General features: G+C 38.4%; 1 protein-coding gene across 1 annotated transcript in view; it reads right to left on the bottom strand.

Moving 5' to 3' along the window:
- Window positions 1–2,638: 2,638 nt before the first annotated feature.
- Window positions 2,639–13,209, bottom strand: part of LOC124776379 (SWI/SNF-related matrix-associated actin-dependent regulator of chromatin subfamily A-like protein 1) — a 135,695-nt gene continuing 125,124 nt past the window's right edge. Inside the window, exons 12-13 of the mRNA XM_047251343.1 lie at window positions 12,130–12,318; window positions 2,639–2,857 (exon numbers count right to left, since the gene is read on the bottom strand). Of these exons, the coding sequence (XP_047107299.1) occupies window positions 2,732–2,857; window positions 12,130–12,318 (315 nt within the window). The 3' untranslated portion in view covers window positions 2,639–2,731. The remainder of the gene's footprint in view (window positions 2,858–12,129; window positions 12,319–13,209) is intronic.

Raw genomic sequence — 13,209 nt, 5'->3', positions numbered from 1 at the left:
CTGCGAGAGCTCCAATTTCAACCTATTTTATTATGATGATTGATTCTCTGTATGTAGGTTGGCATCAACAAAATATTTTCACATTTGGAGAAGAAATTTGGTGATTGAACTTTTGTGAGAAGATTGCGCCACAATGAGGACCGCCTTTGTTTTAATGATGTCCATTCCAAATCCTTTACAATGTCCATGACACTCTCTCCCCTATTTTTCAATAATACAATCAATTGCCAATTCTTGCACCATAAATCTAAACAGTTTGCAATTGGTTTTGATCTCTGGTGACTTTACTAGATGATAAACGACAGCATCATCTACAAACAACCTAAGATAGCTGATCAGATTGTCTCCTAAATAATTTTTACAGATATGGAACAACATGGGCCTCTAATACTACTTTGGGGAGCATCAGAATTCACTTCTGTTTTCCTCAATGACTTTCCATCAGTTGGTACGAACTGTGACCTCTCTGACAGGAAATCACAAATCCAGTCACATAACTGAGATGATATTCCATAAGTACGCAATGTGATTACAAGCTGCTTGTGAGGTACAGTGTCAAAAGCCTGCTGGAAATCTAGAAATACAGAATAAATCTGAAATCCTTGCGAGTGAAAAGCTAGCCGTGTTTCACAAGAACGATGTTTTCTACGTCCATGTTGACTGCGTCAATAGGCCATTGTCTTTGACATTGTATTCTCTATTCTTGGCCAGGCTGTTGCTTGCTCCCATATCTATCAATACCTAGTCGTCTTCTCTTAGATCCCTAGTCTGTGCCTCAATAGCCTCTACCTGTTAGTGTACTGACAGAAAGTAACTCATTTCAGAGCTTCTTAACTCAGTTAATCAACTTTTGTACTTTGTGTCACTGCAAGTCTGGAAGAGACATAAAAAGTACTTTGATTATTTTCATCAAATAATGTTCTTTGAAATTATGTTGCAGAATAACTAAGCTTAAAGAAAAAAAGTACTCATTGCTCAAAACTAGCAGTATGAATATCTACAATGCTTCTTTATAGTACCTTATACACAACTGTTTGAACTGTTACAGAGTCTAACTAAAGCATCACAAAATTCTTTCAAAAAAGTTGTTCTAAATTTGGAAGGAATAATAGATGGCAAATGGCTCTGAGCACTATGGGACTCAACTGCTGTGGTCATAAGTCCCCTAGAACTTAGAACTACTTAAATCTAACTAACCTAAGGACAGCACGCAACACCCAGCCATCACGAGGCAGAGAAAATCCCTGACCCCGCCGGGAATCGAACCCGGGAACCCGGGCGTGGGAAGCGAGAACGCTACCGCACGACCACGAGATGCGGGCAAGGAATAATAAAGTTTAAGTTACTACACCAAGAGAAAAACTGATGTGGATTATTATTAATTACAAGTGAGTTAGGTCACAAATTTTGAATCTGTTATCTAATGATCGAATATGGATGACAGACAGAAAGACTACACTGGAAAAATAACTGATGAACAAAAGTTTCTCTGGGCAACACCATTTATCCCAGAGAAATTGAGGTTTTCAAATCTCATCTTGTGCAGCCCCGAAAATCAGTCTTTCCTTCTCATTGCATCCACTAAGTCTCCCCTGACCTGGGGTTCTGGACAACTTTTTCAAACTCTACCCCTTTTCCTAAAGCTCACCAGTCCTTTTTGTTCACCCCACTTCTTTTCCCTTAAACCCTCCTGCCAGAACAAGGAGCCATTGGCTCCAAAAGCTTGCAACTTTAATACCTTTTATATTTGTGTTCTGCTGCGCCGCTTGGTGTGTAGATTTTTTATCCAATTACATTACATTTTCAAAAATGGATTATTTTTGTTGATATGTTACGTTGTAATGTACAAATTACTCATGGCACATATAACTAAAATAAACTACCACCCAAGTTAGAGATATAGTATAAATCTCCAACTTGACTGGTGCCAAATGTACTGCTCTCTTATACTGAAGACATGAATATAGCATGTGGGGTGCTGCACCACACACAGGTTCAAATTTCTGATGATAACATTAATCTGCGCCTGGCTGTGACACGGCACAAAAACCAGGAAGGGTGCTGATAGAAGCTCAGTGATATAGTACCAGATTACAGATCCAAATGTCATGGGTTCAGTCCCCAGTCATCAATCCTTTCACTTCTGGCAGTGTTTGCTAATCTGAAAAATGCAAAGTTGCACCACAGTCCTGAGTCCATGTTAAATTGTAGGTCCCCTTATAATTGGCTGGGTGAGACAATTCGAATCTTCAAGGAAGGCAACAGCATACCACCTGAAACAGGACCATGCACTGCGGGATTCAAACCAGCTTTCAGGTTAATGAGAGCTTCCCTTCTCTGCCTCCTAACCCTCAGTCAATCAATTTAACATTAAGCCCCACAAAGTGGGTCACTGGTCAGATTTCGTGGTGTAAATAGCAACTACTGTTTTCAATACTCCTGTTTATGTCACACATACTATCAGTATATGGGAAAATAAGTTTCTACACACCTTAAGCAAATAAAATCTGCAGCTTGAAAATAAATCAGCTCTTTAACAGTTCCGCAGCAGTATCACAGAGAGGTTTTTAAGTTTATCACATGGCTAAACATGAATGTTCACGTAAATGCCAAAATTTTGTACATAAAGATGAAATTATTTACATGTAAATTAAATGATATATTTTTAAAAAGAATTTCATATAAAAATACATTTGCATGCATTAATCAAGTCACATCTTTATTACTCCTTTCAAACTGTAGCACCACAACAAATATCCTCTTTGAACTCGATTTCCTCCACAACATCTGCAAGAAGGTTGTCGCTGCTGTCATTCAGTTCATCAAAGAAATCCTCCAAGGTACTTTGTGTTTTATCCTATTAACAAACAAGAAAGCTTTTTGAGTTTTCATTTCTTTAAGAGACAAATTCAATAAAAAATCTTGGAAATTTTAAGTAAACATCAAAACAGAGAGAGACAGACACATCACAATAGTGAAACCCAATTCAGAATCTTATCATAAGGCATTCTGTGCCTATATTACAGGCTCCGCACACCTAGGTGATAGAAGTCATGGGATATTGATATGCACATAACAGATGGTGGTAGTATTGTGTACACAAGATATAAAAGGGCAGTGCATTGGCATAGCTGTCATCTGTCCTCAGATGATTCACGTTAAAACGTTTCCGATGTGATTATTGCCACATAATGGGAATCAACAGACTCTGAACACGGAATGGTAGCTGGAGATGGATGTGTGGGACATTCCATTTTGTAAATCATTACAGAATTCAGTATTCTGAGATCCACAGTGTCATGAGTGTGCTGGGAATACCAAATTTCAGGCACTACCTGCCACCATGGACAACACAGTGGCCGACAGCCTTCACTTAACAACTGAGAGCAGCAGTGTTTGTGTAGAGTTCTCAGTGCTAACAGACAAGCAATATTGTGTGAAATAACCACAGAAATCAATGTGGAACATACAATGAAAGTATCCATTAGGAGAGTGTGACAAAATTTGGCATTAATGGGCTATGGCACCAGATGACCAAAGTGAGTGCCTTTGCACGACACTGCCTGCAGCGCTCGTAACCATATCGGTTGGATCCTACATGACTGGAAAGCTGTAGATTGGTCAGATGAGTCCCAATTTCAGTTGGTAGAGCTGATGGCAGGGTTTGAGAGTGGTGCAGGTCCCAAGAAGCCATGGGCCCAAGCTGTCAACAAAGCACTGTGCAAGCTGTGTGGGTTGTGTTCACATGGAATGGACTGAGCCCTCTGGTCCAGCTGAACCGATCACTGACTGGAAATGGTTATGTTTGGCTAGTCTCAGACCATCTGCAGCCATTCATGGACATAATGTTCCCAAACAATGATGGAGTTTTTGTGGTTGACAATGTGCCATGTAACTGGCCCACAACTATTTGTGACTGGTTTTTGAAGAACATTCTGGGCAATTCGAGCAAATCGTTTGGCCATCCAAATCATCTGACAGCATCCCACTAAATATTTATGGGGCATAATCAAGAGGTCAGTTTGTGCACAAAATCCTGCACTGGCAACACTTTAGCAATTGAGGAGTGTTTCTTCAAAACTTGATATATGCAACAGATACAGTTTTTCATAACATGTGTTTGTGTGTTTTCACCCCAGACAGATATATTTGAGCATTTGAATTTTTACATTACTACTAGATCTTACTGACATTAATACAGCATTGTAATGAAGTATATTAAAATTTAATTTTTATAACAGTATATTATGGAGTAATTTTTCCAGGTGTTTTTTTCCCCCCCAAAACTTAATAATTGCTTATAATTATTGCTGGTATCAGTTTCGTTGCCTTCTGTAATTCAGCGTATTTTTTTCTCACGAGTAATATTTTTATGTGCTGTAGTGTTTATTATATGTCTACATAGTTGTAAAATGCATATTCTTGCATATATTATTACATACAGGAGTTTTTTAATTTACAGTTTCTGGCTTTGTTGAAATCACAAACAATAACAGTACAAATATAGTAGCATAATATGATAATAGCGGTAATAACTATTTTAACATAATTGTTATCTTCTACCATTATTATCAATACTACATGAAGTACGAAATAAATACCACACAAAGTATTGTGTGTTACAATCACATTGTTATTGTCAAGTTTTTCCAGTTACACTGACACATTATTTGTCTAGAACATCTTTGTAAAACTTTGTATCCTCTGAAATTTCAAAATATTTTAGCAGGGCAGGGCAGAAACATCCTCCTTCTTTCCTTTGCTTATCGTATTTTGTTTTGCTAAAAAGCTGGATGTTAGTACTGTAGGATGGAATGGTTTCTTCCATCTCAGGGTGTCAACTTGTATTGGATCTCCAGTGTACGTATGACTTACTCGCACATTAATTATCTTCTTTGCTTTCTTGTGTGAGATGACACACTGACTGTACATTTTGAATGATAGCTTGGATGTTAGTACTTTCTCTCCACTACCTTTTAGATTTTTAACACTCCAGTCTGTGTTTAGAACTCTGAGAGTACCAAGCGCTTCTAAAATATCATGATATTCTTTAGGACACAAGATGCTTTTTGTTTTTCTGCAAGACTTCTCAATTCTACCATACACTTTGTCTGGAATCACATAGCTATGGCCACGAACAGGAATGAAGTGACAAATATTATTGAATGGGAGATAGAAAACAATCAAATGATGGCATCAATGCAGCCAAAGCAACTTGAGTGCAGAAGATTCTGTAGAAAATGATGCTTTTCCTTTTTTTCCCCTTGGTATGGGTCATAATGCCTGCCCAGTTGGCCGTGCGGTTTAACACACAGCTTTCCGGGCGCAAAGGAGCGCCGGTCCCCGGCACGAATCCGCCCGGCGGATTTATGTCAAGGTCTGGTGAGCCGGCCAGTCTGTGGATGGTTTTTAGGCGGTTTTCCATCTGCCTCGGCGAATGTAGGCTGGTTCCCCTTATTCCGCCTCAGCTACACTACGCCAGCGATTGCTGCGCAAACGAGTTCTCCATGTACGCGTACACCACCATTACTCTACCACACAAAATAGGGGTTAACTCTTCTGGTGTGAAACGTTCCCTGGGGGGGTCCACCGGGTGCTGAACCGCACAATAGCCCTGGGTTCTGTGTGGGGCGGCGGAGGGGTGATGGGGACTGCGGTAGTCGTTGTGGGGCTGTGGACCACTGCAGCTGTGGTGGGGACGGAGCCTCTCTATCGTTTCTATGTCCCCGGTTAACATAACATGGGTCATAATGCACAGATTGTATAACCATACTTGTCTAGCATAGGAAACCTCACTGACCGATAGTTTTGCAACAGGCTGGTTTCGTTGCATGTCAAAGCAAATCTTAATGACAGTAGGATTATCTTCCTTCATTATATCATAAAACCATTTTGCATGAATTTATGTAATCTGTGTCTCGTTCGTAGTTCATTTTCCTTCTTCTTCTTCTTCTTCTTCTTCTTCTTCATCCTTAATGGCAGTAGTTACCTCCTTATGATCCTTTCTTGTTCTGTCGCCTCTTCTCCTTTCCCTTGGCAACCTTCCTCCTTCACAGAACCTGCAAGTGGATAGGTTAACCTGTCCTTCAACATGCCAGATACTCCTTGGCAGCACGAACAGGCACCACTTCACCACTCCTTTTTCTAATGGTATACTTCACTCTCACTGTTTTCTTCCTTTTTTCATTCTGGGTGTCCACTACTCTGCACTGAAGTGAAGAAATATTAAGAAATTTTAACAGAAACTTATCTTGATCCATTTTATTTAATGATGTTATGTGATGATGAAAGTGGGAAATATCTTCATAGCAGAGTTCAGCAGCTTTGCATTCTTTCATTCCTGTAGCTTTTGAAGGCGAAACCTCAAGTCCATGATTGCATTTAATGATAGATTTCTTTTTAAACTTTTTGCTTTGCGTAGCAGGTCAATGTAAGCTCTTCATGAATCAGGATTTTCTCCCACCACAACATTCTTTGACCTGTATGCCATCTTTATAATCACAAGAACCATCATCCATTCTGTTTCCGCTTGCAATACTTCTTTGTAGACATACACAAGAGTGTCAAGTGAATACTTATCTAAAAGTAACCTGCAGGTGTTTTCATGACAATGAAATCTGGTTGCAACACTATTCCCACCAATATATATTGTTACAACAATGAGTAATATCACTTGAAGCAACCAGTATACTCCATTATTGTTAACTGCTTGCAGCAGAAAGAGACCCAAGACATGAGAGAGTGATTATATTGCATTTGTCAACTTTTTTATAATTGTAGGAATGCATTTATTGTGTTTTTCTAAAACCTTGTGATTTGGAGTGTTCATATACACAGCAGTATAGTCGACTTTTGTTAAAACTTGGTCCAGGGGTTTATGTGAAAGGTCAACATTTTGCCATTAACACACCTAACTCAATTTTAAAACTTTTGCGTATATTGAGTTTTGGAGGGGGGGGGGGGGGGGGGGGGGGGGAAAGCTCCTCAATTATGGGTTGCTAAAGAGGCAGCATGGCTCAATTTTTCTGCAGGGGACTTCCAACAACTTGTGGAGTCCATGCAGCATCAAGCTACTGCACTATGCCAGGCAAAAGGAGGTCCAACATTATATTAGGAGGTTGTTGTTGTTGTTGTTGTTGTCTTCTTCTTCAGTCCTGAGACTGGTTTGATGCAGCTCTCCATGCTACTCTATCCTGTGCAAGCTTCTTCATCTCCCAGTACCTACTGCAACCTACATCTTTCTGAATCTGCTTGGTGTATTCATCTCTTGGTCTCCCTCTACGATTTTTACCCTCCACACTGCCCTCCAATACTAAATTGGTGATCCCTTGATGCCTCAGAACATGTCCTACCAACCGATCCCTTCTTCTAGTCAAGTTGTGTCACAAATTTCTCTTCTTCCCAATCCTATTCAACACCACCTCATTAGTTATGTGATCTACTCATCTAATCTTCAGCATTCTTCTGTAGCATCACATTTCGAAAGCTTCTATTCTCTTCTTGTCTAAACTATTTATCATCCATGTTGCACTTCCATACATGGCTACACTCCATACAAACACTTTCAGAAATGATTTCCTAACACTTAAATCTATACTCGATGTTAACAAATTTCTCTTCTTCAGAAACGCTTTCCTTGCCATTGCCAGTCTACATTTTATATCCTCTCTACTTCGACCATCATCAGTTATTTTGCTCCCCAAATAGCAAAACTCCTTTACTACTTTAAGTGTCTCATTTCCTAATCTAATACCCTCAACATCACCCGACTTAATTCGACTACATTCCATTATCCTCGTTTTGCTTTTGTTGATGTTCATCTTAGACCCTCCTTTCAAGACACTGTCCATTCCATTCAACTGCTCTTCCAAATCCTTTGCTGTCTCTGACAGAATTACAATGTCATCTGCGAACCTCAAAGTTTTTATTTCTTCTCCATGGATTTTGATACCTACACTGAATTTTTCTTTTGTTTCCATAACTGCTTGCTCAATATACAGATTGAATAACATCGGGGAGAGGCTACAACCCTGCCTCACTCCCTTCCCAACCACTGCTTCCCTTTCATGCCCCTCAACTCTTATAACTGCCATTTGGTTTCTATACAAATTGTAAATAGCCTTTCGCTCCCTATATTTTACCCCTGCCACCTTTAGAATTTGAAAGAGAGTATTCCAGTCAACATTGTCAAAAGCTTTCTCTAAGTCTACAAATGCTAGAAACGTAGGTTTGTCTTTCCTTAATCTAGCTTCTAAGATAAGCCCTAGGGTCAGCATTGCCTCACGTGTTCCAATATTTCTACGGAATCCAAGTTGATCTTCCTCAAGGTCGGCTTCTACTAGTTCTTCCATTCGTCTGTAAAGAATTCGTGTTAGTATTTTGCAGCCGTGACTTATTAAACTGATAGTTTGGTAATTTTCACATCTGGCAACACCTGCTTTCTTTGGGATTGGGATTATTATATTCTTCTTGAAGTCTGAGCTTATTTCGCCTGTCTCATACATCTTGCTCACCAGATGGTAGAGTTTTGTCAGGATTGGCTCTCCCAAGGCCATCAGTAGTTCTAATGGAATGTTGTCTACTCCGGGGGCCTTGTTTCGACTCAGGTCTTTCAGTGCTCTGTCAAACTCTTCACACAGTATCATATCTCGTATTTCATCTTCATCTACATCCTGTTCCATTTCCATAATATTGTCCTCAAGTACATCACCCTTGTATAGACCCTCTATATACTCCTTCCACATTTCTGCTTTCCGTTCTTTGCTTAGAACTGGGTTTCCATCTGAGCTCTTGATATTCATACAAGTGGTTCTCTTTTCTCCAAAGGTCTCCTTAATTTTCCTGTAGGCAGTATCTATCTTACCCCTCTACATCCTTACATTTATCCTCTAGCCATCCCTGCTTAGCCATTTTGCACTTCCTGTCGATCTTATTTTTGAGACGTTTGTATTCCTTTTTGCCTGCTTCATTTACTGCATTTTTATATTTTCTCCTTTCGTCAATTAAAGTTAATATTTCTTCTGTTACCCAAGGATTTCTACTAGCCCTCGTCTTTTTACCTAATTGATCCTCTGCTGCCTTCACTACTTCATCCCTCAAAGCTACCCATTCGTTTTCTACTGTATTTCATTCCCTCATTCCTGCCATTTGTTCCCTTACGCTCTCCCTGAAACTATGTACAACCTCTGGTTTAGTCCGTTTATCCAGGTCCCATCTCCTTAAATTCCCAAACCATAATGAAGAAAATGAACATGAATTATAATCACTGGTACAGGATTTATAATTAACTTTGCCAAAAAGTGAATTGTCATTTTCTTTACTTCAACAAATAAGATAATAATAAATCCCCAATGAAGATAATAGATAATAAAGAAAATGTTAGTCTCTCCAATGAAATTCTGCCCTCAGCAAATATTGAAATTTTCTAAAGATTTGTCCTACCTGCTATCTCACGTCTGCCAGTCTCAGTCTCTCAGTCTCTCTCTCTCTCTCTCTCTCTCTCTCTCTCTCTCTGTGTGTGTGTGTGTGTGTGTGTGTGTGTGTGTGTGTGTGTTGGGCAGGGGGGTGGGGGGATTACACACATGCCATTCTTTTCAAGTTCAACAATATGTTTTTAACTTCAGCAAAATCTCACAGAACTTTTACAGTTCCCACATTATGAAGGGTAGTTAGGAGATAACAAGCCATGAACTATGTGCATGCACCTGACCTACTGTGTGGCTCAACACAGATGTTCGCAAAGCGGCTTCAATTTCCTCTTGCTTCTCACCTCAATGGAGGTATTTACTTCAGAACACTAATCTGCCAAAAGACTGTCCTAATTTAAGCTCCCAGATGGACACAGTACATTTCTGTGCTACTTATGGTTTATGAGGAGGTATTGAATAGGATTGGGGAGAAGAGAAGTTTGTGGCACAACTTGACTAGAAGAAGGGATCGGTTGGTAGGACATGTTCTGAGGCATCAAGGGATCACCAATTTAGTATTGGAAGGCAGCGTGGAGGGTAAAAATCGTAGAGGGAGACCAAGAGATGAATACACTAAGCAGATTCAGAAGGATGTAGGTTGCAGTAGGTACTGGGAGATGAAAAAGCTTGCACAGGATAGAGTAGCATGGAGAGCTGCATCAAACCAGTCTCAGGACTGAAGACCACAACAACAACAACAACAAACATGGTTTATGAACTTTAATCAGTAATAGTAGGTTTTTGATTAAGATCATATTCCACTGACCATGTGATTTTTTCTCAGTAAGATGGCCTGAATGACTATTCATACTCTTTTTCGACTTCATTTAAATCTTGGAGAGAAAGAACTTACGTATGGGAGAAAAAGAAACAATGTGTCCACCCTTTGCGGTCACAATTTGAATGTCATCCACGTAGTGCAAAAACAAGCATGTTTTACAATTTGTAAATTGTAAGAATTTTATTCAAATTCTTCCATAAGATGTTAACTGTTACACTGAACGAATGTCTGAGATTACTGAAAATTATTTATAACAATGTCATTTACAAACTGGGCACTCTGTCAGAATTTTCCAAGAAGTGCAATGATTTAAAAATCACAAGATATCCATAATGCTGAGAAGTTCTCATAGTTACAGATATGGTTCTTTTTGGGGCTACTGAAATACACAAAAAACATACCTACTGAAGTACACAAGAAAGGGATTTACAGAAATTACATGTTGATGTCCCTTTGTATTGTCAAAGCTCATAAATTTATTGCAGAGCAAATGTCTGCTGGTACAGATTTGCATGATCCACAATGCCCAACAGTTTGAACAGCACACACAAGGAATCCATGATTAAATTAGACGTTACAAAGGCTCAACGAAAAGCAACAGTCTTGTTTACACACTCAAATCATTTTCCCACATATAGATTTGTGAACAATAAAGTCTATTACATTCAAAACGTGCATTAGTATTTCTGTGGTTTACTGATTTTGACTGGGCAGTCATTTGCAACAGATGTTAAGGCCACCACTCATTACATGGGCTACTGCAAATGACTATGCAGTCAAAAGTGAAAAAGCCCAAAAAATTTTTGTTAGTCTTGATTGTAAAAAACTTTTTTTGTTACTTAAGTGTACTCACCATACATCTACATCAAGTATAAAAAATGTGAACATAACACGTTCATCCAATTTCAAGCAGATTTTTTGCTTCAATTGAAAGCAGCATGATGTTTATACTACATACACGGTTCAACAAGTTTACCACGTTTAAGACTGTGAGACACTACTTTTTCCCCTTACATGATATTATTTTCCTTCAGTTTTTTACATTTTTCAACTTACTCACTTCTTATTCATGTAGAAAACACTCTTTGAATTGAATCTTAAACAAGGCAGAGAGCTTTTACCACACTTCACAGTAGCAGTAATACTGTCAACCCTTATTCACTTCTTGTTTATGCCTATATTCCACTGGAACTGTAAGGAATTTTTGCTTTTGCTCTAACCGTGAGGAAGCTATCAGGTGATGTTGTATACCATGGCACTAAAACTTTAAAACATATTTTGGCAACTGGCATACAGGTTCATCAGGTTGTCAGTTCTCCTTAACAACAATTTGTCTCTTAACACATTGTAGCTTTGGAAGTGACTTTATCTTTTTCCTTTTTTTTCCATGTCCAGTCAACACAATGAAGACCTGGAACTTTCATAATATACAACACCTCACTGTTGTACCAAATGGGAACTACACAAGTATGGACAGTGTATATGGTATTGTGGAATTAGCAGTAGTAAAATGTTATCAGCTCGTGGGCTGTCAATGATTATCACTTAACTCACACTAGGGACAGACAGCAGTAATGTGCCAACAGTTATTATTGGGTCAATGTAATGTGACTTCAAGTTTTGGAAAGATTCTCAAGCAATATCATTATCTTCACATTACTAAATTGCAACTTAATTATTTAAGAATCAAAAAGTTGGAGTAGTGGACATGCCCCCGCATCCTATGTTCTTTGACTTGTGTTAAACTGGCATTCATATTCATATACATATATTAGCTGTTACGTGTCACTTGTAGATAGAACATGTTAGTTGGTTTAAAAACACACAAAAAGTTCTATGTGCAAAAGTTAGGAATTGAAAAATGTAATGTTTCATTATTACCTTCACAACAGCTGTGTCAGACTGCATGAAGCTGTCTTTACTTAAGCCAGCTTTATGGAGAACATCCAGTTTATTTTGGATCATAGGCCATAGATGATCATCTGCTGTCCCTTTAGCAATGAGGTACTGTACCAAAACACTGTCTCTCTGGCCAATTCTGTGAGCACGATCTTCAGCCTGAATTAAAATCTAGAAAGCAAAAACCAGAAAACTTTAACTCTCTGCTACACTCCAAAAACTGAAACTTCACACATTCTGTAATAAATACTCATTATACTGTAGTTTTTAGTTATGAAGTACATTAAAAAACATCAAAAATAATCAATTATTGATAATATAATGTAAATGGACAGATAAAAAAATCTACTCACAAAGTGGCAGCAGGCGAACACACACACGAAAGGATTTAACTTTTACAACCTTTGGAGCCAGTGGCTCCTCTTTCTGATGGAAGAGTTGAAGGGGAAGGAAGAGGGGTGAAGGAAAGGGACTGGAGAGGTTTACGGAAAGGGGTACAATTTAGAAAAGTCGCGCACAGCCCTGGGCAAGGGAGACTTACTGAACGGAATGAGGAGGAAAGACTGATTAGAATTTTAATTTTAGTACATCTGTACCAGTACAAGTGTTAGCATGCACCTGTTCACATTAAATAAGTATAAAACAGTGATAATCTTTTTGCTTCAAGAACAACAAAGCTACTAACTATGGTGTTGTATTAAACAACATTAAATATTTTACAAAGTGCAGTACACAAAGTGTTTGCTAACTTCGTATTTGTATATGAAATGCAGGTTAAGCTGATCTCAATTTCTACTAAATCAAATATCAGAAACATTATTTGTTCAAATATTTAGAAATATAACATTTAGCTAACTCATTAGCATTTGTGTATGACATGCACAAGTTTTTTCTGTGAAATAAGAAACAAAAGTTAGTTTTTTATTAAATAAATAATAAAATTCACATAATCACAATTTTTATTGAGTAACTACAGCCAAAAATCAGTGTAGATAAAAGAACACACATAAAAATATAAAAGTAACAAACAAATAAAGATCACAATGGATAAGTTTTGAAAGA

This window comes from Schistocerca piceifrons, chromosome 2, assembly GCF_021461385.2.
Source record: "Schistocerca piceifrons isolate TAMUIC-IGC-003096 chromosome 2, iqSchPice1.1, whole genome shotgun sequence".
Taxonomy (NCBI): Eukaryota; Metazoa; Arthropoda; class Insecta; order Orthoptera; family Acrididae; genus Schistocerca; species Schistocerca piceifrons.
Note: the sequence above shows the minus strand (reverse complement) of the source record. Positions and strands in the feature narration are given on the sequence as shown.